Source organism: Pecten maximus, chromosome 7, assembly GCF_902652985.1.
Source record: "Pecten maximus chromosome 7, xPecMax1.1, whole genome shotgun sequence".
Taxonomy (NCBI): Eukaryota; Metazoa; Mollusca; class Bivalvia; order Pectinida; family Pectinidae; genus Pecten; species Pecten maximus.
Genome location: NC_047021.1, coordinates 13,694,020 through 13,719,602, shown reverse-complemented (window position 1 = coordinate 13,719,602; position 25,583 = coordinate 13,694,020). Strand labels below are relative to the sequence as shown.

At 37.5% G+C, this 25,583-nt stretch overlaps 1 protein-coding gene across 1 annotated transcript in view; it reads left to right on the top strand.

Annotated features, from left to right (window-relative positions):
- The window catches only part of LOC117331675, a 28,570-nt gene extending 4,348 nt beyond the window's left edge, over positions 1 to 24,222 (top strand). The window contains exons 2-6 of the mRNA XM_033890507.1: positions 227 to 306; positions 786 to 894; positions 20,434 to 20,659; positions 21,005 to 21,106; positions 21,468 to 24,222. Coding sequence (XP_033746398.1) covers positions 811 to 894; positions 20,434 to 20,659; positions 21,005 to 21,106; positions 21,468 to 21,925 — 870 coding nt within the window. The 5' untranslated portion in view covers positions 227 to 306; positions 786 to 810 and the 3' untranslated portion in view covers positions 21,926 to 24,222. The remainder of the gene's footprint in view (positions 1 to 226; positions 307 to 785; positions 895 to 20,433; positions 20,660 to 21,004; positions 21,107 to 21,467) is intronic.
- Positions 24,223 to 25,583: the final 1,361 nt, after the last annotated feature.

Genomic DNA, 25,583 nt, shown 5'->3' with positions numbered 1-25,583 from the left:
TTCATTACGTATGTCATCTCGAGCTCTCACTGTATGTAAACTGTGTATTTATAAAACAGATGAGGGGTGACCGACCCCAATATATACAGACCTACTCGAGCCTGGACTTCTGGTACAAAATGAACAAATAGACAGGATCATTCTGATACAAAACACTTAGAAATGAAATAAAAACACACAGAGTGTATTCATACAAATTTAATAAGCCGCCTTGGTTATATTGCAGATATAAGGAGGACATATGTTTGGCAATCTCTTACCGGAACGCCTGGCCCCCGAAACCCCCGCCATTCTCTAGGTCGGCAGGTGTGTCTCTTTTTGTACATGGAAATGGACAGCAAACCGGTTAAATGTATACGTTAGAAATCTGGTCGCTGATAACATGTAGAATCTTATTAAGTTCGTGCTTTGTTTAGTACGTTTAAATATCGTGATTTATTTGTGTTTTGATGACAGCGAATTAGCATACGGAGATTAGAATGGGTGTTACACTTCCTTTTAAGGTAATCCAATCAAACATCGAGTTAATTCAATAGTTTAGTTATATTTGAGCTGTTATCTTATACCGCCACAGCCCTTCAATGACGACCAATGGGGCTTGTCAATGACCCATGAACTGCTCTTAGCGAACATAAATAGTATGTATGTGTACATATACATTTAACTTGTTCACTTCCCATTAGTTGTACATGAGCGAGCTTCGACATTAACTTCGGTTAAATCCCGCGATCTGATATTTGTGTGGGATTTAAAGCCAAACAGCACGTGTTTTGTATATTTTGCAGTAACAAAGCCAATGCTAGATTGATCATGGTGTGCTGTACGCGAGAACATTTTCGTCTCCATAAGTTCGGATTGGAACATCAGCAACCCAAAGACTTCGTTACATTACAGGTAAGGAAAATAACGAAACTTATACTACCCTGGGGTAGGTGTCTTCCTGTCATATACTACCCTGGGGTAGGTGTCTTTCTGTCATATACTACCCTTGGGTAGGTGTCTTCCTGTCATATATTACCCTGGGGTAGATGTCTTCCTGTCATATATTACCCTGGGGTAGATGTCTTCCTGTCATATATTACCCTGGGGTAGGTGTCTTCCTGTCATATACTACCCTGGGGTAGGTGTCTTCCTGTCATATATTACCCTGGGGTAGGTGTCTTTCTGTCATATACTACCCTGGGGTAGGTGTCTTTCTGTCATATACTACCCTGGGGTAGGTGTCTTCCTGTCATATACTACCCTGGGGTAGGTGTCTTCCTGTCATATACTACCCTGGGGTAGGTGTCTTCCTGTCATATACTACCCTGGGGTAGGTGTCTTTCTGTCATATACCCCCCAGGGTAGGTGTCTTCCTGTCATATACTACCCTGGGGTAGGTGTCTTCCTGTCATATATTACCCTGGGGTAGGTGTCTTTCTGTCATATACTACCCTGGGGTAGGTGTCTTCCTGTCATATACTACCCTAGGGTAGGTGTCTTTCTGTCATATATTACCCTGGGGTAGGTGTCTTCCTGTCATATACCCCCCAGGGTAGGTGTCTTCCTGTGGTATAACCCCCAGGGGTAGGTGTCTTCCTGTGGTATACCCCCGGGGTAGGTGTCTTGCTGGTGTCTATTCCCCTGGGGTAGATGTCTTCCTCTCGTATACTCCCCCGGGGTAGTTGACTTTCTGTCGTATACCACCCTGGGGTAAGTGCCTTTCTGGCGTTTACTTTCTAGGGTTAGATATTCATTTTGATTATTGTCTTGAAAAATACATTTTGTACCTGAAAACATCAGTGAAATACCTTTAATGTCTGATAACTGAGAAGCGAGTGTGATGATACATACGTAAAGGGAGAATTAAGGCGGTACCCGAAATTGGATTGATTTTAACGAAAAAATATGTAGACCTACCTTGTCATCCACTTGGTCTGAAGTTAGTATATTAAAATGTGAAACGTGTTCATTCGTCATTAAATTTACTTTACATCCTGTTTTAATATACATAATTACCTATCGAATCATTTTTTTTTCAGTGAAGATATACGATACGGAAATATTCAATTCAATTCAATTCATTTATTGACTTTAGGTCTATGACCCATCAGTACATAAATTAATATACATGTATTTATATATGTATATATATATATATATGAATACAACATGTATTATAATAAAATTACAAAACGTAATTGACTTATTATAATTAAATACGGAAACCGATTAACCGACATATGTACTATATTATGAGGAATATTAATCAACCATATTGTCTACTGGCAACATCAGCAAAAAAAAATACATTGTAACCACTTAATCTTACAAGGGCTGCGCCCAATCACAGAATTGATACTAATTATAATACACTGTTACAGAATAAGGATTCTAGGAGAACTTTTATAACAGTCAGTCAGAGAGACATGGAAAAAAAGTATCAGATAATACCATTTGGTAAACACGACAGACGGACACCGGGAGGTTCAACAAACATTGTACCTAAGAGTATTAAAGTACTCTATAATTCGTGATAAAGTTAACGCTGGTTTAATTTTAAACTAATAACAAACGTTTATTGAAGTTAATTGAAGTTAATTGACATATACAAGGGTAACGTGTAACGTATTAGGGGTACACTATAGATCTGTCAATGCTTGTCCTCCCTCGTGTATATTTGACAAATTACTGTTTTGAAGTGTTGTCACTGTGGATAGCAAAAGAAATTCAATCGAGTACACTCCGGTAAGTCGGCCTAAATATTTCCCATTATGTCGTAAATAGACAGCAGGAGGTGTTTGTCCTTCGGTCTGCGGCACGAAAATGTTTTCAAATATAAACACCAATTCATATAAACTTAGGCCTATTTACAATATTGATCTATAATGGGATTACATATAACATAATCATATCTAGTTGATTTCTGTCCTATCCTTTGGCTGTAACTTGTGATAAGTTAAAATCAATCAGAATTATAAAAAGGAAGAGGGGAGCTGGGTGAAGACTGTCATTCCCATCTCAAAGAGATAAAACGAAATACTGTGTGTACACAACTTCAGATATGTGTATGTGTATATCATTGTATTGTCGTAACAAATCAACTCCATCAAAATATTTTCTCTAAAATCTTCTGACATACCACTTTGGTATGAACACCACATCTGGCCCTTACATCGTGTGTCAATGAGTGATAAAGTTCCAGGGAAGGTATCTCATTATCTAGTACATGGCATAGAATACCTAGTAGGATCGCCACATCCGGTCATTACGGGACGGCAAAGCTTCAACATACCATTGTACCAGTCATATAGGTTTAAAATACGAAGTATGTTACTTCCGGTTTTAGTGAGCACGCCATAATGAAAAGTAGGGATCTGCCGGTGGGGTGTAATCATATCACCCTTCTTCCGGTCCAGTACGGCGGGTGACATAAGTGATATAATTTTATGGATTGAAGGGAGAGTGACCTTACTTAGGTATGAACAAGTTAAAGGCCTAAATATTACATTGAGTCCCTACAACCGAAGGCGAAGTACCTTACAAAAAGGACATCGACAAAAATGGTAGCTACGGATCAGTGTATTACGCTTCCTCTTTTAAATTGACACGCCTTGTACATGTCATAATCTGGAGAAGTCGGTAAGCTTTGGTTCTATATTATATACAATATTACCTACGGTACTGACTGATACTGATACGTAACTGGAAAGCATGTTTTGAATCAGACCCAAAGTTTAAAAAAAAAAAAAAACTTTTATATCGTAAACGTCAGTAATTGTTTTCCTTTGTGTCCTTTTAAAGACCATGCAACATCATAGAAATCTTATCATTCTTAGCCAACGCATTCTATAGTATTTCTTTTAACGTTGAAAAATTCTATATAAGCTAAAATAATGTTTCGGTAATTGTATTGTTAAATTGGGTGGTAATCCCCATACAGTGCACACGCTGCCAAGTATTGGATATCAGATCCACGGAAATAAAATCCTCATAAATAGGTCAGTAATTGTATAGAATGTCCCCGGTAAGGTCGTATAATGCAGATTAGTAGATTTGTAATTGGCAACTATCGGTATAGTATAGTCAACGTGGACATATACATGTAACTTTATCTGCTATTGCTGCCGTGTCTATACACAGTGTGGCCCGAATGTCTTATACTGGTCTTTGCTATGTTGATTGGGTAAATGTTGACATATAAGTTGTCCATGTGCTGAGTTGATTTAGTAAATGTTGACATATAGTTTTTCCATGAGCTGTGTTGATTTGGTAAATGTTGACATATAGTTTGTCCATGAGCTGTGTTGATTTGGTAAATGTTGACATATCATTTTTTCAATGTGCTGTGTTGATTGGGTAAATGTTGACATATAGTTCGTCCATGAGCTGTGTTGATTTGGTAAATGTTGACATATAAGTTGTCCATGTGCTGAGTTGATTTGGTAAATGTTGACATATAGTTTGTCCATGAGCTGTGTTGATTGGGTAAATGTTGACATATCATTTTTTCCATGAGCTGTGTTGATTTGGTAAATGTTGACATATCATTTTTTCCATGAGCTGTGTTGATTGGGTAAATGTTGACATATATTTTGTCCATGAGCTGTGTTGATTTGGTAAATGTTGACATATCATTTGTCCATGAGCTGTGTTGATTTGGTAAATGTTGACATATAATTTGTCCATGAGCTGTGTTGATTTGGTAAATGTTGACATATAGTTTGTCCATGAGCTGTGTTGATTTGGTAAATGTTGACATATAGTTTGTCCATGGGCTGTGTTGATTTGGTAAATGTTGACATATAGTTTGTCCATGAGCTGTGTTGGTGGGGTAAATGTTGACATATAGTTTGTCCATGAGCTGTGTTGATTGGGTAAATGTTGACATATAGTTTGTCCATGAGCTGTTTTGATTTGGTAAATGTTGACATATAGTTTGTCCATGAGCTGTGTTGATTTGGTAAATGTTGACATATAGTTTGTCCATGAGCTGTGTTGGTAGGGTAAATGTTGACATATAGTTTGTCCATGAGCTGTGTTGATTTGGTAAATGTTGACATATAGTTTGTCCATGTGCTGTGTTGATTTGGTAAATGTTGACATATAGTTTGTCCATGTGCTGTCTTGATTTGGTAAATGTTGACATATAGTTTGTCCATGAGCTGTGTTGATTGGGTAAATGTTGACATATCATTTTTTCCATGTGCTGTGTTGATTGGGTAAATGTTGATATATAGTTTGTCCATGAGCTGTGTTGATTTGGTAAATGTTGACGTATCATTTGTCCATGAGCTGTGTTGATTTGGTAAATGTTGACAAATAATTTGTCCATGAGCTGTGTTGATTTGGTAAATGTTGACATATAGTTTGTCCATGAGCTGTGTTGATTTGGTAAATGTTGACATATAGTTTGTCCATGAGCTGTGTTGATTTGGTAAATGTTGACATATAGTTTGTCCATGAGCTGTGTTGATTTGGTAAATGTTGACATATAGTTTGTCCATGAGCTGTGTTGATTGGGTAAATGTTGACATATAGTTTGTCCATGAGCTGTGTTGGTAGGGTAAATGTTGACATATAGTTTGTCCATGAGCTGTGTTGATTTGGTAAATGTTGACATATAGTTTGTCCATGTGTTGTGTTGATTTGGTAAATGTTGACATATAGTTTGTCCATGAGCTGTGTTGATTTGGTAAATGTTGACATATAGTTTGTCCATGAGCTGTGTTGATTTGGTAAATGTTGACATATAGTTTGTCCATGAGCTGTGTTGATTTGGTAAATGTTGACATATAGTTTGTCCATGAGCTGTGTTGGTTGGGTTAAATGTTGACTTATAGTTTGTCCATGTGCTGTGTTGATAGGGTAAATGTTGACATTTAGTTTGTCCATGAGCTGTTTTCATTGGGTTGATTGTCCGTTATATTTGATAATCTACCCGACTTGGTCACATCGCCACTCACCTGAGAACAACTTGTCATTAGTAGCATTGCATGTGTTATCCCGGTACCGCCAACCATAACATGATGTACCTGTGTTATCTCTACCTATACCAGAACCCCTACAAACATGGCAAATAACGGAAACAGTAACTAAGTACTGTATTTATAATTACTATAAACTATAACAAAGTATTTATAATTACTATAAACTATAACAAAATATTTATAATTACTATAAATGATAACAAAGTATTTATAATTACTATAAACTATAACAAAGTATTTATAATTACTATAAACTATAACAAAGTATTTATAATTACTATAAACTATAACAAAATATTTATAATTACTATAAATGATAACAAAGTATTTATAATTACTATAAACTATAACAAAGTATTTATAATTACTATAAACTATAACAAAGTATTTATAATTACTATAAACTATAACAAAGTATTTATAATTACTATAAACTATAACAAAGTATTTATAATTACTATAAACTATAACAAAGTATCATAATTACCTCAAACTATAACATTTATGATAACCTCAAACTATAACATTTTTATTAACCTCAAACTATACCAGAGTATTTATAATTCTAATTGTCTCAAATTATAGCAAAGCATGCGTAATTTAATCCCTTACGTGAACGTAACTGTACTTATAACACTAGACAGATAACATTGATACAATAACAGGGAGAATCCAGTTTCGTAACCGAAGTCCAACAAGTGTTCCCATCAGGAAGTAGTTGGTGTCTAGGGAACACGTAAGGAAAAGTTCCTATAATCATGGACTAATTCCTATCAGACTCATAGGCACGGTATTTTAGTCAATTCCAATTAAATTGTTATTAAATTGTTTGTTTCATATCTTGTCTCTCTGTTCAAACATGTAAGGTTAAAACCTATGGGAATCAACAGAATCAACAGTGGATCACTGTCCAGCTCAAGGCCAAGCGAAATAACTGAATAAACGGCACCAATAAACCGACTACAATACCAAACTGACCAATGTAATAGACTCTATCAGTAGCGCGATTTCAATTTGATGCTAAAGATGACTTTTCAAATTGGGACGATATCATGCTTGGTACATTTTCGTACCAATATCTCGGAATTATCTTCCGGAATCTTATACAAGACAGATGGTAAACTTTTCGATTTGGCGACATTTCAAATATACCTTTTTACCATGATCACCTGTATTACATCATAAATATTTAAACAATGCAGTCGGTTTTGGCTTTTATCCAGGTTCCACATGTTCAATGTGTGCCTGCATTCAAAATAAATTGAACACCCCGACCCAGGCACATACTGGTTGTAATACCAGTTAATACCTGTCTAGATATATGTTGTTGTTTGACGCAATACCTTCGGTATTTCCTTTATCTGGGCTATTCATAGACGCACTGACAGATTCGGATACGTGGGTTGCGCCATTTCGTCTTTACCCAACGTACACTCTCTTTTACCGCGGTCATCCACAAAATGCGACCATTGCCAAATAGACCGTGTCTGGTCTTCCTAGATAAAACTAATTTTTGATCATACTAAGACTATTCTTGTTAAATTGACTGAAATATGTCGAGTGTTAACTTTGCCATTGAAATTGGATTCAAGGAACGACAACTCCGTATTTAAAGATTTCCCGTTCTTCTTGACCCATTGTCAATATAAGAAATGAACTATTAATTAAAGATAATGATTCTGCTGACGATATACATCAACACCAATTAGCCTATATTTCGATCCTCGAGCACTGGGTTCAATGCATTAAGTGTTGCCTATATTGAAAGCATGGAGTGGTTACCACTACTCAATACTTCCAGAGGTCGTGTTTGTGCTTCCGGTGCATTCTTTACCGCTCACCAGGATGTTATGACTGAATGTGGTGCCGCGAGACCGAAGTAGCTCTATATATATATCCTACTATGACAGAGGCTATGTTTGCACTTCCGGTATTTTCGGACGACTACCCCGACACATGTCCGCAGTGTTGATATAATGACGTGGATAACCGAATCTATAATTGGCCTGACGTTCTACACTGGAGTCCGCCCAAACTTTAAAAGGGCCTGAAGTGGACACAAACTATGATTCAAATGTGTCAGGCATGGCGTGTCAGCCTTACAAGCGCCATTTCAAAGATTAATGACTATTTCATCTTATTACTAACAGGATTATAATTTATTTGTTTTGTCAGAAATGTATGAAGTATCTACAAACATGCCCACAGTATCAATCATCGCTGCCTGTCCAAATATTAATATACGTTAGAGCCAACTGTTTGGAAGATCTCTAGAATTACACACCAAGCTACACCACTAGACCAGCTGTTTGGAAGGTCTCTATAATTACACACCAAGCTACACCACAAGACCAGCTGTTTGGAAGGTCTCTAGAATTACACACCAAGCTACACCACTAGACCAGCTGTTTGGAAGGTCTCTATAATTACACCAAGCTACACCACTAGACCAGCTGTGTGGAAGGTCTCTATAATGTTACTACATGTACCAAATATACTATTGGAAAAAAGAATCGCAATTTCGTTTTTTCTAATAAACCTTTTAGACACGTGGTCTGATGTCAATTATACCTGAGCTACCTCTGTGCACTACAAAAATGTTCTTCCGTTATAATTCAGTCGACTGTGACCTCGCTCGACGTTGCATGCTTTCAGTAGATTTTTCAAGAAAGCGTGTATCGGGGTACTCTTGCACCATATGTGGTAAATCGAACATTCGAACAGTACATATCAGTCACGCCATATTTCTTTTCGAAGCGATTGTACAGCGAAATGCTACGATTGAGTGAACTCGATAGGGTTAGGTCATTACTCTGACAATGCACGGGCATTCGCAACGTCAGGTAGCCCAGCTATGTGATGTACTGCGCGTGTCAGAGCCACAGGGAGATTAGGTGTCCACTCCTGGACCGTCCAAGGAGCGGACGCCAGCGCATACATCGCGACGTCAAGATACAGGTAGACGTCTCTCGCGCCTCGGTACCGATTTTAGGCGGCGACGGCGACAGCACCTCAAACTGTCGGCTCTCATTGTCGGTCAGTGTGTCCAGGAATGGTTAGGAATCGGTTGCGGATTTTTATTTAAGGTCACGACGTCCCTACATTGTATGCTGGCCCCTACTTACGCAGGGGCTGCTGTCACATACACGTACATGTAGTTAGTTTCGTTTGGTCCGTTGGAGACGCGTGTTGTTCACTTACGAGTCTCAATTTATGCTTTACATGTCAGATGGACGACAACATGTCGATTGACGTAGTGGTGAGCGATAATCTGACGCTTGCGTAACAGAAAACGACCGATTGGGAGGAGGGATGTTATGGTATTGGCAGGGATATCTCAATGCAGTGTATAGTAAAAATGCCCAATTCTGAAAAATGAGGCACATAATTAAGTTAAGTAAACATAGCCAGTTAACCTTACATATTACCTATACTAAAGTACATACATTTGTAATCTATACAACATTTACAATGTTGATACAGCTGTGAAGAATAAGTATAATTATTTTTTGATATGTTTTTTAGACTTGTAAAAACCATGGTATCCACTTAAAAAAAATCATTAAAAACTGCAAAATATCAAAATGGCACAATGCCTTACACATTTTTTTCTGAAACCTATCCCAAAGACAGCATTAAACTTGTTTTGACATACATTGTATGTGCAAAGTACCGTTTTCTGCTGAACTAAATTTCATGTGTAAACACATTCGGAAAATTCGGAAATTTAAAATACGTAACCAATTTTCTCTCTCAATTTTTTAACAAATGTAAAACCTATATTTTTTTGTTCATTTTTTCCGCACATCATAATACATGAGTTATTTGCTTAACTAGAAAATCACCCATGGCCAGGCTGTTATACTGTAGTGTGCTACCTTGGGACCACACGTCTCTTTTCTTTTCCATCAACGTAGCCTTACGTTGCTAAGGTTTTTCGTTACTTTCTGGCTCAAAACAATGTTCCAGTTCTAGATGTCCACCATACAGTCCAGATATGTCCCCAATCGAGCATTTGTAGGACGAGCTAGACAGGAGGGTTAGGAAGGAAGCGCGTCAACGTGCCATATAACGTCGCTCAACTCACACAGGCCCTTATTTAGGAGTTGAATAATAACCCTCAAAGGGCAATAAACATCTTGGTGGGGTCAATGTTAAGGAGAGTAAGAGCAGCGACTGATGCCAGGGGTGGGCACACACGCTACTGATGCCAGGGGTGGGCACACACGTTACTGATGCCAGGGGTGTTACACACACGCTACTGATGCCAGGGGTGTTACACACACGCTACTGATGCCAGGGGTGTTACACACACGCTACTGATGTCAGGGGTGTTACACACACGCTACTGATGCCAGGGGTGTTACACACACGCTACTGATGCCAGGGGTGTTACACACACGCTACTGATGCCAGGGGTGTTACACACACGTTACTGATGCCAAGGGTGTTACACACACGTTACTGATGCCAGGGGTGTTACACACACGCTACTGATGCCAGGGGTGCTACACACACGTTACTGATGCCAGGGGTGTTACACACACGCTACTGATGCCAGGGGTGTTACACACACTCTACTGATGCCAGGGGTGTTACACACACGTTACTGATGCCAGGGGTGTTACACACACGTTACTGATGCCAGGGGTGGGCACACACGCTACTGATGCCAGGGGTGTTACACACACGCTACTGATGCCAGGGGTGTTACACACACGTTACTGATGCCAGGTGTGTTACACACACGCTACTGATGCCAGGGGTGTTACAAACACGCTACTGATGCCAGGGGTGTTACATACACGTTACTGATGCCAGGGGTGTTACACACACGTTACTGATGCCAGGGGTGTTACACACACGTTACTGATGCCAGGGGTGTTACACACACGCTACTGATGCCAGGGGTGTTACACACACGCTACTGATGCCAGGGGTGTTACATACACGTTACTGATGCCAGGGGTGTTACAAACACGCTACTGGATCAGGAAACGGCGTAGGGTACACTTGTTTTAACGGTATTCACACAATCATCGTCTGTGATAGCACAATGAAAATCATCAAAATGTATTCAGTAATAATAAAATAATCGAGAAACCCATACCATGAAAAAGCATCAAAGAATCAATACAACACTGGACAAACCGTTAGAATTACACATCCTGGGTGTTCAAGTAAAGTCTACGATATATGCTCCCTCACACTTACCAACAACTCTGTGAAGGAGACACTGGTGTACAATGTTTGACTCTCAGGGATTAGACTCGTACCGCACTGAGACCGTGAGAAAACAATTCGTGTTGCATAATCGAACTGTTTTTGTTACATTAACGCATGTACACACCGTTACCTAGTAGCGGTAGTCTTTACGTGAAACATACGTGATACATAGTGTATAGTTGTCACCTAAGCTAAAAACAACTCGTTCAGCTGGTACATCTCCTTACTACCATACAAGTCATCTCGGGATATATACAAGTAACATGAGTTCAAATTATCTGGTTGGGTTAGCACCATAAATATTATATAAATACAAATTGATAAGATTATATTATCCATGTTGCCTTGTGCCCCTACAAGTCGGGGAATGGAGTGAGAAAATAGACACCTGCTACCCAAGGCACATGCGAAGAGGCTAGTATTGTTGTAACCCGTGCAATATTGCGGTATTGCTTTTTTGTAGTCTTCTTGAGGACTAAAGCTCGACACAAATAAATTTGATCCATCCCCCTTTACATTTGGAATACTTTCTCTGAACTTCCCAAACAGTTTTCTCAACTATTTAAACAAGGAACTTAACTTGACGTCTTGCAAAGCGAGACAGATTATGGGATACGTCATCTGACCAAGGCCAATCACAGTTAAGTTGATACTTTGCTTTCTGTTGGCGTCTGCTAGGATAGCGTGACCGGGTACGGTTTCATTTAACCGTTTACCGGAATGGTATTTCAGTATGATGGTCCTATAAAATGTTCATGATTGGGCAAGTAAGCTATGGACATCGTATTCGTATGATCTTAGCTTTAGCCCTAACAGTACTCAGCAAGTATTGCCTTAGCACGTACTGTTATTGGTTTATTGCCTTAACACAGGCTGTAATTGGTTTATTGCCTTAGCACGTACTGTTATTGGTTTATTGCCTTAGCACGTACTGTTATTGGTTTATTGCCTTAGCACGTACTGTTATTGGTTTATTGCCTTAGCACGTACTGTAATTGGTTTATTGCCTTAGCACGTACTGTTATTGGTTTATTGCCTTAGCACGTACTGTTATTGGTTTATTGCCTTAGCACGTACTGTTATTGGTTTATTGCCTTAGCACGTACTGTTATTGGTTTATTGCCTTAACAGAGGCTGTAATTGGTTTAATGCCTTAGCACGTGCTGTAATTGGTTTAATGCCTTAGCACGTACTGTAATTGGTCTATTGCCTTAACACGGGCTGTAATTGGTTTAATGCCTTAGCACGTACTGTAATTGGTTTAATGCCTTAGCACGTACTGTAATTGGTTTAATGCCTTAGCACGTACTGTAATTGGTTTAATGCCTTAGCACGTACTGTAATTGGTCTATTGCCTTAACACAGGCTGTAATTGGTTTAATGCCTTAGCACGTGCTGTAATTGGTTTAATGCCTTAGCACGTACTGTAATTGGTCTATTGCCTTAACACGGGCTGTAATTGGTTTAATGCCTTAGCACGTACTGTAATTGGTTTAATGCCTTAGCACGTACTGTAATTGGTTTAATGCCTTAGCACGTACTGTAATTGGTTTAATGCCTTAGCACGTACTGTAATTGGTTTAATGCCTTAGCGCGTACTGTAATTGGTTTAATGCCTTAGCACGTGCTGTAATTGGTTTAATGCCTTAGCACGTACTGTAATTGGTCTATTGCCTTAACACGGGCTGTAATTGGTTTAATGCCTTAGCACGTACTGTAATTGGTTTAATGCCTTAGCACGTACTGTAATTGGTTTAATGCCTTAGCACGTCCTGTAATTGGTTTAATGCCTTAGCGCGTACTGTAATTGGTTTAATGCCTTAGCGCTTTCTGTAATTGGTTTATTGCCTTAACACAGGCTGTAATTGGTTTAATGCCTTGGAGTTTTCTATAATTGATTTAATGCCTTAGCGCGTGTTGTAATTGGTTTAATGCCTTAGTGCGTGTTGTAATTAGCTCTAATTGGTTCAATGCTTTAGCGCTTTCTGTAATTGGTTTAATGCCTAAGCGCGTGCTGTAATTGGTTTAATGCCTTAGCGCGTGCTGTAATTGGTTTAATGCATTAGCGCTTTCTGTAACTGGTTTAATGCCTTAGCGCGTTCTGTAATTAGTGTAATGCCTTAGCAAAGTGGAAATTTGTTTACTGGCTTAGCAGTGTTGTAATTGGTTTAATGAATTAACAGTGCTTTAATTGGTTTAATGAATTAACAGTGCTTTAATTGGTTTAATGCGTTAGCAAAGTTGCAATTGTTTAAATGACTTAACATTGCTGTTATTGGTTTGATGACGTAAAGGTGCAGTGATTGGGTTAACGCCATAGCAAAGTTTTAATTAGGTTAATAACTTAACCGTGCTGTGAATGGTTTAATTACGTATTTACCAGCAATGTGACTGCTTTATTGACTTATTTAGCAGTGCTATGGCTACTTCATTGACTTATTTAGCAGTGCTATGGCTGCTTTATTAACTTATTTAGCAGTGATGTGACTGGTTAATTGATTTACTAGCAGTGATGTGACTGCTTTATTGACTTATTTAGCAGTGACGTGACATGTTAATTGACTTATTTAGCAGTGACGTGACTGGTTCATGGCCTTATTTAGCAGTGATTTGACTGGTTCGTGGACTTATTTAGCAGTGATGTGACTGGTTCATTGACTTATTTAGTAATGACATGACTGGTTTAGTGACTTATAAAGCAGTGATTTTATTGATTTATTGCGTTAAGAGCGCTGTTATTGGTATATTGCTTTAGAGCGTGCTATATGTTAACCTTACCTTTGTATGCTCACCTGCATTCGCTGTCTACTAGGAGGGTGACATAATCATCTGGATATATATAATAGATAGGTTAGATTATTTTAGGTGCCATGTATAAAACTTGTCAAACTCGTCAGACAGACAATGTAAATAATTTGCTACCAATTATAGATGTTTTTGTCGTCTCCAAGGGATTGACAGAAGGTGATCACATCAGCGATGTCCTGAACGGGGTAACACTGAATTGGTTCACATCAAATATATATGTACTAACACTTGGTAATACCGCATGGTTCACATCACATATATACTTGACACGGTACAGTAAAGACTGGACGATGTAACACATTTCTACCTGACACGGTACAGTAAAGACTGGACGATATAACACATTTATACCTGACACGGTACAGTAAAGACTGGGCGATGTAACACATTTATATCTGACACGGTACAGTAAAGACTGGACGATATAACACATTTATACTTGACACGGTACAGTAAACACTGGGCGATGTAACACATTTATACTTGACACGGTACAGTAAACACTGGGCGATGTAACACATTTATACCTGACACGGTACAGTAAAGACTGGACGATGTAACACAGTTATACTTGACACGGTACAGTAATGACTGGACGATGTAACACATTTATATCTGACACGGTACAGTAAAGACTGGACGATGTAACACATTTATACCTGACACGGTACAGTAAAGACTGGACGATATAACACATTTATACTTGACACGGTACAGTAATGACTGGACGATGTAACACATTTATACTTGACATGGTACAGTAAAGACTGGACGATGTAACACATTTATACCTGACACGGTACAGTAAAGACTGAGCGATGTAACACATTTATATCTGACACGGTACAGTAAAGACTGGGCGATGTAACACATTTATACTTGACACGGTACAGTAAAGACTGGACGATGTAACACATTTATACCTGACACGGTACAGTAAAGACTGGGCGATGTAACACATTTATACTTGACACGGTACAGTAATGACTGGACGATGTTACACATTTATACTTGACACGGTACAGTAAAGACTGGACGATGTTACACATTTATACCTGACACGGTACAGTAAAGACTGGACGATGTAACACATTTATACCTGACACGGTACAGTAAAGACTGGACGATGTAACACATTTATACCTGACACGGTACAGTAAAGACTGGACGATGTAACACATTTATATCTGACACGGTACAGTAAAGACTGGGCGATGTTACACATTTATACTTGACACGGTACAGTAAAGACTGGAAGATGTAACACATTTATACCTGACACGGTACAGTAAAGACTGGACGATGTAACACATTTATACTTGACACGGTACAGTAAAGACTGGACGATGTAACACATTTATACTTGACACGGTACAGTAAAGACTTGACGATGTAACACATTTATACTTGACACGGTACAGTAAAGACTGGACGATGTAACACATTTATACCTGACACGGTACAGTAAAGACTGGACGATATAACACATTTATACCTGACACGGTACAATAATGACTGGACGATGTAACACATTTATACTTGACACGGTACAGTAAAGACTGGACGATATAACACATTTATACCTGACACGGTACAGTAAAGACTGGACGATGTAACACATTTATACCTGACACGGTACAGTAAAGACTGGACGATGTAACACATTTATACCTGACACGGTACAGTAAAGACTGGACGATGTAACACATTTATACCTGACACGGTACAGTAAAGACTGGACGATGTAACACATTTATACTTGACACGGTACAGTAAAGACTGGACGATGTAACACATTTATACCTGACACGGTACAGTAAAGACTGGACGATGTAACACATTTATACTTGACACGGTACAGTAAAGACTGGACGATGTAACACATTTATACTTGACACGGTACAGTAAAGACTGGACGATGTAACACATTTATACCTGACACGGTACAGTAAAGACTGGACGATGTAACACATTTATACCTGACACGGTACAGTAAAGACTGGACGATATAACACAGTTATATCTGACACGGTACAGTAAAGACTGGACGATGTAACACATTTATACTTGACACGGTACAGTAAAGACTGGACGATGTAACACATTTAACCTTGACACGGTACAGTAAACACTGGGCGATGTTACACATTTATACTTGACACGGTACAGTAAACACAGGCCAGTTATCAAAACAAAACAAAGCAAAGCAAATGTTTGTAACTGAAGTAAACCAGTGAAATGTGAAAGAAATGGAAACAAAAGGATATACTAGTTTTCAGGACTAGGTCTGTAATAAACGTAGGAAAGATTTGTTATCAAATCTTAATTAAAATATATTCATTTTCAACTTATTACATTAATAATATATTAATTGTTATATTGTTCTGTAAGATTGTTGTAAGATTTATTTTTGTTGACTGTAGATGTATGTGAAGAGAGTAAGTACTTTTTTTTAGAATGAATAATGAATTATGTAAGAGTGGATGCCTTTGTCCTTAAATGTATGTACAAATGTATATTATGTTATCCAATAAGTTGTAAAACTTACGGAATAAAGTTGAATTGAATTGAGTCTGTACTGATGCAAAATGGTATGCTCTGTAGCAGCCATAATGATATGCAAATGAAGCGACGATAAACGAGCTATATATATTTATGTATTCATTCAACTACAACGTTGATATTAATTTTGAAAGCAAAAAGTATCAAATAATGGCAAAAACGAGAGGCTTTTGTTGAGACACCCTATCAAAATGGCATGTAGCCCTGCTGTCGGCGTGACGCCATTGTATGGCGCCATATCACTGCCTGGTACATCTAAACATGCGTTTATTATGTCGGGACAATTTCGTCTTTCAATTTAAAATTGTATTAAAAAGAACATTTTAATGGATTTTTGTTGAACAGCTCGTATGAAAGAATATGCCTATATCTTTCAATCGTGCGGTCGACATTTTCCACAGTTTTGAAATATCGTCAAAATCTTCACCCTATCGTAAGGAGACACATTGATATAACGTAACCTGGCATTCAATATGACTGGCAAGCTGTTATGATTGACATAATTCCCCTATCATGATTGCCTACTGCATTTAATGTTGATGAAATTGGCAATTGGTTTTAATGGTAAAATATTTCAATTTTCTGCAGCCCTGTTTGAAGCATTTAATTTATATACATGTACTGTGGTATGGCTGGCAAGAAGAAATGTAGCTCAAAATCAAATCCATTTAAAAATCAACTTAACACGCGTTTGACAATCCAAGCATACTAATTATGTTCAATTGTGCAAACACAAGTTTGATAGATCGTGCAACCTAATAGTGATAAACTGTTCAAATACAAGTTTGATGCGCTTTGCAAACTAATAAAATTAAATTTTGTGAGCACAAGTTTGATAAGTCTAGCAAACTAATAGTTTTAAACTATACAGGCAATAGAAAGCATAGTGTATGCTGCACACCCAGCTCTAAGATTGATTTAACACAATATGACCTACACACCAAGTTATAGGATTAATTTAACACAATATGACGTACACACCCAGATATAGGATTGAATTAACTTAATATGACCTACACACCCAGTTATAGGATTGATTTAACACAATATGACCTACACACCAAGTTATAGGATTAATTTAACACAATATGACGTACACACCCAGATATAGGATTGAATTAACTTAATATGACCTACACACCCAGTTATAGGATTGATTTAACACAATATGACCTACACACTCAGCTATAGGATTGATTTAACACAAAATGACAAATTGCAGTGCCATATCCTTTATCGATCTAGATAAATACATGTTTAAGGAAAGATCCGGGACGTATAAGGGTCTGTGATTAACACAGACTGTAATAAATATATAATATGTTTTTTTGCCGTAAGATTCAGAATATGTTGTCAAATTTGTGTCCGATATAGAATGAGTTACCTGTTACATATAGTTTCGCTAACGCTAACCTGCGGCTATTAGCAGAAACGCCTATTAGAACATGTGTACATGAAATGTTGTCCTTCTTCATAAACCTTACAACTTCGCCACGTGAATACTCCATTTAGGCTTAGTTAAGCAAATAGTAACAACTGCCGAAACAAAGGTCAAGATATATCATATTTGCAAGCTGATTTAACTCATCTTTCTCATTAAACACGCATTACTACCAAAACCTTTCCGTGACCTTTTAAGAGGCTCTTCCTTATGTGCTCTTGTCCTGTTCCGGTCTCAGCTTCCGGTTTATCTTCGTTTCAATGACGTGTCAGATGCAGTCTCGTCGTGCCCTAATTAGTCGTGAAAATCTACACAAAAACAAATGTTTGGTGTAACATGTGATGATGTTCCTGATTTTATATTTAACAATGGTTTCCTCTGACAGTAACCTTATTTAATGTCCTAATGACTCAAATTGTCGAACGACCGTCAATACAATACCTGACTAATGGGTTAATGACTCAAGTATTAAACTGAATTATGTTAAAATTCTTAGTCATGTCGTTCTAAACAATGTCAGAGACTGTATTAAGAACGATACACTGCCCACTTGGGCTCGTACTAACGACCTCTCATTGACCTGAGCTAGTGAGATGATACTCTCATTGACCTGAGCTAGTGAGATGATACTCTCATTGACCTGAGCTAGTTAGATGATACTCTCATTGACCTGCGCTAGTTAGATGATACTCTCATTGACCTGAGCTAGTTAGATGATACTCTCATTGACCTGAGCTAGTGAGATGATACTCTCATTGACCTGAGCTAGTGAGATGATACTCTCATTGACCTGAGCTAGTGAGATGATACTCTCATTGACCTGAGCTAGTTAGATGATACTCTCATTGACCTGAGCTAGTTAGATGATACTCTCATTGACCTGAGCTAGTGAGATGATACTCTCATTGACCTGCGCTAGTGAGATGATACTCTCATTGACCTGAGCTAGTGAGATGATACTCTCATTGACCTGAGCTAGTGAGATGATACTCTCATTGACCTGAGCTAGTTAGATGATACTCTCATTGACCTGAGCTAGTGAGATGATACTCTCATTGACCTGAGCTAGGGAGATGATACTCTCATTAGCCTGCGCTAGTTAGATGATACTCTCATTGACCTGCGCTAGTTAGATGATACTCTCATTGACCTGAGCTAGTGAGATGATACTCTCATTGACCTGAGCTAGTGAGATGATACTCTCATTGACCTGAGCTAGTGAGATGATACTCTCATTGCCTGCGCTAGTTAGATATACTCTCATTGACCTGCCGCTAGTTAGATGATACTCTCATTGACCTGACTAGTGAGATGATACTCTCATTGACCTGAGCTAGTGAGATGATTGCTGCTCATGACCTGGCTAGTGAGATGATACTCTCAATTGACCTGAGCTAGTGAGATGATACCTCTCATTGACCTGAGCTAGTGAGATGATACTCTCATTGACCTGAGCTAGTGAGATGATACTCTCATTGACCTGAGCTAGTGAGATGATACTCTCATTGACCTGAGCTAGTGAGATGATACTCTCATTGACCTGAGCTAGTGAGATGATACTCTCATTGACCTGAGCTAGTGAGATGATACTCTCATTGACCTGAGCTAGTGAGATGATACTCTCATTGACCTGAGCTAGTTAGATGATACTCTCATTGACCTGAGCTAGTGAGATGATACTCTTATTGACCTGAGCTAGTGAGATGATACTCTCATTGACCTGAGCTAGGGAGATGATACTCTCATTGACCTGAGCTAGTGAGATGATACTCTTATTGACCTGAGCTAGTGAGATGATACTCTCATTGACCTGAGCTAGTGAGATGATTCTCTCATTGACCTGAGCTAGTGAGATGATACTCTCATTGACCTGAGCTAGTTAGATGATACTCTCATTGACCTGATCTAGTGTGATGATACTCTCATTGACCTGAGCTAGTGAGATGATACTCTCATTGACCTGAGCTACCACAACCCAGACTCCTTAGCCTCCAAATATCCGATACTTACATACAATGTATATCTTATAGAAAGGAGGAATTATAAATAACTCCGTTATATAATGTCGTTTTGTAATCTTTTCCATGCAGATTTGATAACTGTGAATAAAATGAAGACTTTCGGAACATTCGGTTATCACACCGTATCAGCATGAAACCGAACCGTTTGGTCTGATGAACGTAACAATTAGCGTGACGAACCTTTCTGGGCAATGCTGTTTAGTTGGTAATACTAATAATCGAGAGGAAGTAAATCTCGCTATAATCTCGTCGGTCATTAAACAAAGCGCTAACATAAATACAGAGCGAATATTCATATATCCAAATAAATATGTGACTTCTATACAGTAGGTAAGACAGGAATTTGATTCTTTAGGTCCTTGAGAGGGAAATTAATGACCGTATTGATTTTATTACCTTGTAACAGGCGGGAAGTCGAGTTCACTACCTAATATGGTCATCCTTCTGGACGATGTTCCACCTGATCTGGTGTGCCTACGATGCCTATTTCTTCAACGCTACCTGGGACGTACACCCAGCCTCGTGGCTGGTCTACCTCACCAACTGGTCCTACACGCTTATAACAGTCCATTCCTTCATCGACTTCATCATCGCTAGCTACACCCACTTCTACAAATATGACAAAACAGAAAGTAAGTATTTAAGTCTGAATTGGCAGATAATATAGTATATCACGAAAACAATTTCAAAGTCTTGTGACGCGCCAGAGAAACTTTAAAGTTTGTTAAAACAAAGAGAAATTGTCTACATGTGATAAGAGAGACATTAATTGCCCACCTGTTCCAAAACACAATGTCTTAGTCGCTAAGCTACTCCACCCACAATTTCTTACTTCTTAACTTACCATGTATTTATTTTATTAAACATATTATGGATACTAAAATTAATTTCAAGCAAACCGTTCACAAACATGTATATCAAATATGAATTTAATTATCGCTGAATTACTTATAAATCCACTTTATGGTGTTTTTCAGAGGAAATGCCGTGGTATATGAAGGTTAACTGGGTAATCTTCAACACGATGAACACCTCGGCCATACTACTAACACTGACGTACTGGGTTCTCCTGGCGAAATGTACGTAATGGCAACTCAGACCCAAATCAAGCTCTGCTTCCAAAGTTAACTTGAAACAACTCAAAGACATTTCAAAACGCAGCAATGACTGGTCAAACTGATAAAATGTTCAACATTTAGGTTAAACAAGCAAAAAAATTCATTCAGTCCAAACGAACCAAACAGAGTAAACTCAATTCAAATATTCAAAATCTCATACGCCTTACATTCAAGCCGGAACACTAATGTTCTGCTATTATATGACAGTTCTGCAATAATTTTATTTCTGAGGTAAGCAATGAACTCCAAGACAACGTGTTAGAGATGTATCAATAATATGTCTGTATTAAACGTAATTGCCTATTTTTTTCTGTTCTCACAGCATTTGCAGCCACGTCCATCAACAAGCACGGCATCAACGCTCTCTACGTCATCTTGTGTGTTTCTTTTACGGCAAAGCCAATCAAATTTCAGCATTTTTACATACCCGTTATATACAATCTAATCTATATTATATTCTGTACTATATATCAGATTATATCCGGTCACGTGGTATATTCGTTTTTAAACTGGGGTGAAAAACCTGTGTCGTCACTGGTTCTTTCATTAGGTTACGTGTTTGTATGTTGTCCCATCATGCATATGTTAATCTACGGACTATATCGTCTGAGACTGCGCATCGCTAGGCGATGTGCGAGGGCTTCCGAACAGCCTCGATTACCTGGTGAGGCGGAAGTGGAAAGTAGAATGTTAACAAAGACTGAGGAGACTGATCAGAATATGGTCCTATCGAACGGACAACACAAAGCTATTTTTAGTTCGGCCGTGGCAGAGGTCTGAATGTGTGTGGTTAGAGACATATTTTATCAATGCAATCAGAAGTGTATGTTAATAGTGCGTGATTTTGATGGGTGTGGACTAAACTGTATTTTTGTTTTAAATAGTGCTAATGGAGTGTAGAGTTATTCGTATAAGGGAATCAACATTGCATTGCCTGTTACCGAGAATCAACCATTGTTGTGCCATTATACATTACAGTATTGAGATAAGTAGATAAGTATACTGCAAAATTACCTGTGAAATTATATTAAGATGTACCTTACTTTTGGATTTCCTGTTATGGCGTCATGTGATTTAGATTTTACAGACTCTCAGATGTATCACTTTGTATGATTGTAAATGTTTACGGTTAAAACATCCATTGTATTTCATCTTCATGGTTTGTTGTCGACGTATTTTACGAATGTAATGACAATATGTATCACTTTGATAGCAGTATTATTTTCTGTATTTGATCAATGCAAGATGAATTTCATCATTTTTCTGTTCGAAATCACTCCAATAGTTGTAAAATGCTACTTTCTGGAATTCTTTCATTTGTAAAGTGTTTCTGCGCGGCTGTTCAAACATTTGATCTGAATGTTTATACACTGGGAAAGTGACAGGAAAGTCAAGTTATATTGGTTTTGTCAAGTTTATCTACCATTACAGGTAGTTGATGAGGTCAGTATGTAGTTCAGCGATATCATGATACAAATCATTCTGATCTATTAGAGTTATTTCCCTTCGTTTCACTCTCTTAGTGTATGTGTCGCGTTCTCTGATTGATCAGCGCGAAAAGCACTGCGCGTGCAATGAGGCAATGGCTTGACAGCCGATGAGGTCCGAGAAAGGGTGCATATCCAGATGGTACCATGCTTATCTTTTTCATTTTGAGACCTCCCTTTATCAGCTGTTTAGATACCGAGTAAGTTAATATACATATAGATGTTTTTCGCCTTATTGTCGTTATACAATTCCATGTTCAATTACGATGTATGTAATATCTAAATCTATTCATGAGGTCAGTATCAATAGAAATGTTCATGTAATATTAATTACTACTCATATCTATATGATAATTAACACTAAATCTACGTCCATTTGGTATAACCAGAATGCGAACTGAACATCACAATCTCGCTGTCTCTGTTGTCCTGTGTTCTATGTCATTCTCTGGCACATTTCTATAAAGACAACGCGTCAAAATCATTTAGGTACAGTATACATATATAGTGTATACAGTTGTAGACATGTCCCATTCCAGTATTGCTCTCATCATTGTTCTCGGTACCAACCGTACACATACCGGTGTATGCTGCTTTTAAACAAGGGCACTCTGACATTGCATAATATCAAAATGTACATAACTGTCACATAAAAACATGGTTGTTCTGCTAAGATAACTGATATATAATTTCATTTAAAGAACTCCATTAATCACTTTTTTAATTCCGTCAATATATGTGTGTTGTTACGTTGAAGATTTAAAGCGAATTTTAGACTCACGCGTTAGCATTGTCTTCAGTCAGATAAATTACGTACATGTATAATGGTTTTTAAGATATTGCTATCGGCTACATGTCGATGAAGTAAGGGCGGTTTAGATTAGATTCGATAATTGCGGGATATATGAAATAATTCATTCCAAGTAAGAAACCTTTAATTTATTTATACATTTGACATAATTTTAATATGTATATATAACTGTTTCTCAGTGTACAGCATTTTTTTTGTGTTGAATAATAAGAACTGGTTCAAGTGTTGTAAGATTGGGTTTCGTTTTTATAGTTTTTATTGTAGTGAAAGTCATTAATCGGTTTCCTTGTAAAAAAGTTTTAGCGGACCGTCTGTTTTCGCTAGGAGGGCTTTAAAAAACTGCCTTTGAAGTTAAAGAATATACCTAGATATGTATACCCTTGAACTTTGACTAACTCTGTATTTTTATATGGTCTCAATACTTAACTATGAGCAAATTTGTTTTGTAAAATTATTTTACGCGGGTAAGAATTCGACTTTTGTCAATTTATTTTCTTCTTTTTTTTTTTAACAATTAGAATTTTAAAAAATCGAACAAAAACTTATCGCTACCTTTATCGAGGAGCGAATGACTTTTGTCATTACTACAATGAAGGTAACCGCGCTATAAACACATACTATGTTATTATGTACATCATGAAGTACAGTTAGTGTAGGATTGTCATTACTCAGTAAGCAACCTATAATCCATTTCTAGTTGTTACTTCAACCGATGAGATTATGAGAGAGTGTTTTTAATGTATTTCGAAATTAAAAAAATAATGAACAAGAGTGAAAAACATATCGTTTTATTGTGTATTTAGTGATTATACTGTTTCTCACGATTCATTTTTAAGTTTTGAATTCTGTTCTTGGAAATTTGTTACAGACAAAGAAGTCATGAAAAGGAATCGTGCCCTTATCCAAACTGGAACATATTTTTAAAGATAGAACACTAAAAACCTAACTGAGAGCGATATTTGACGAGACGCCAAAAATACCTGCTCAGAATTTTTTTCTATTCCGAGGGAAGAATGGTTGTCATTTTCTTGTATGTGAATTATCTCCCCTAGATAACAACAATTGGAAGTACTACGGTATAAACCTGACCAGAACATTCTTATTTCTACTCTGTCGTACACTTTAATGTTTCACTGACCTAGAATCAACTTGGAAATATTCGGACAAATATTCCTATCAAGGTAACAATAAAACACGATAAGAAAGACTTTTGAACATTTTTTCGATCATAAATAACGTAAATAGATAAATCAAAACTGTCTCTAAATCTGATTGATCTTTTCTTACATCTATCGGCACTTCTGGACTGCACATGGGAAGTTCTTTAAAGGCTATGCACTTCATTTTAAATCATCTGTATTTATTTCTTTATATTTCCTCCATATTTTTCTGTATATAGCTGATAAAGAACGCCATTTAATTATAACACTTCCAATCAAACATACTGCCATCCAAAATGTCGTGATCGTGTACATATCTGAAGTCCATAATAAATTATAAACTCAAGTAGACATTGTCATTGTAAAATTATGTGTTTTAATCACGTCAATGAAATCGGTTGTCAGCTAATCAATATACCACATATTATCAGAATGAAATCAATTGTTCGCTAATTAATATACCACATGCATTGTGTCATCAGGTTGGCGGAAAGCAGCTGTTCGCTGTATCTATGATCATCATTTTGTAACAAAGCGCAATTAATTACAAATCACCATTGTCCACATTTTATCATTAATACGCAGACAGTAATTGTTTATGTTACGTTTTACACCTGGCACGATTAACATTTACGTGAAAGAAGTAACATTCATACAAAGGGAAGTAACTGAGATTCAGCATTACAAAAAGCGACGCATTGCGAAATAGTTACTTCTGATATGTAAAATTATGCTTCTGTTCGTTTAAGTTGGGAATAGTTTATATTTGTGTTATATTTCTATACATGTATAAGTGAAATTCAAGTCTGATTTACAGAAAAAGCCCGGAACTCTTTTGTAGTAGCGCATTAATAGTTTTGTAGAAGTAAATTCATCATTGGAATGTTGTCAACTTGTAAAAAGTTGTTGCAGGATAAATATAATGCACGGCTAGTATGTCACAATACAAGGTTAATTTTGGTGAGGAAAGCCGAAATGAC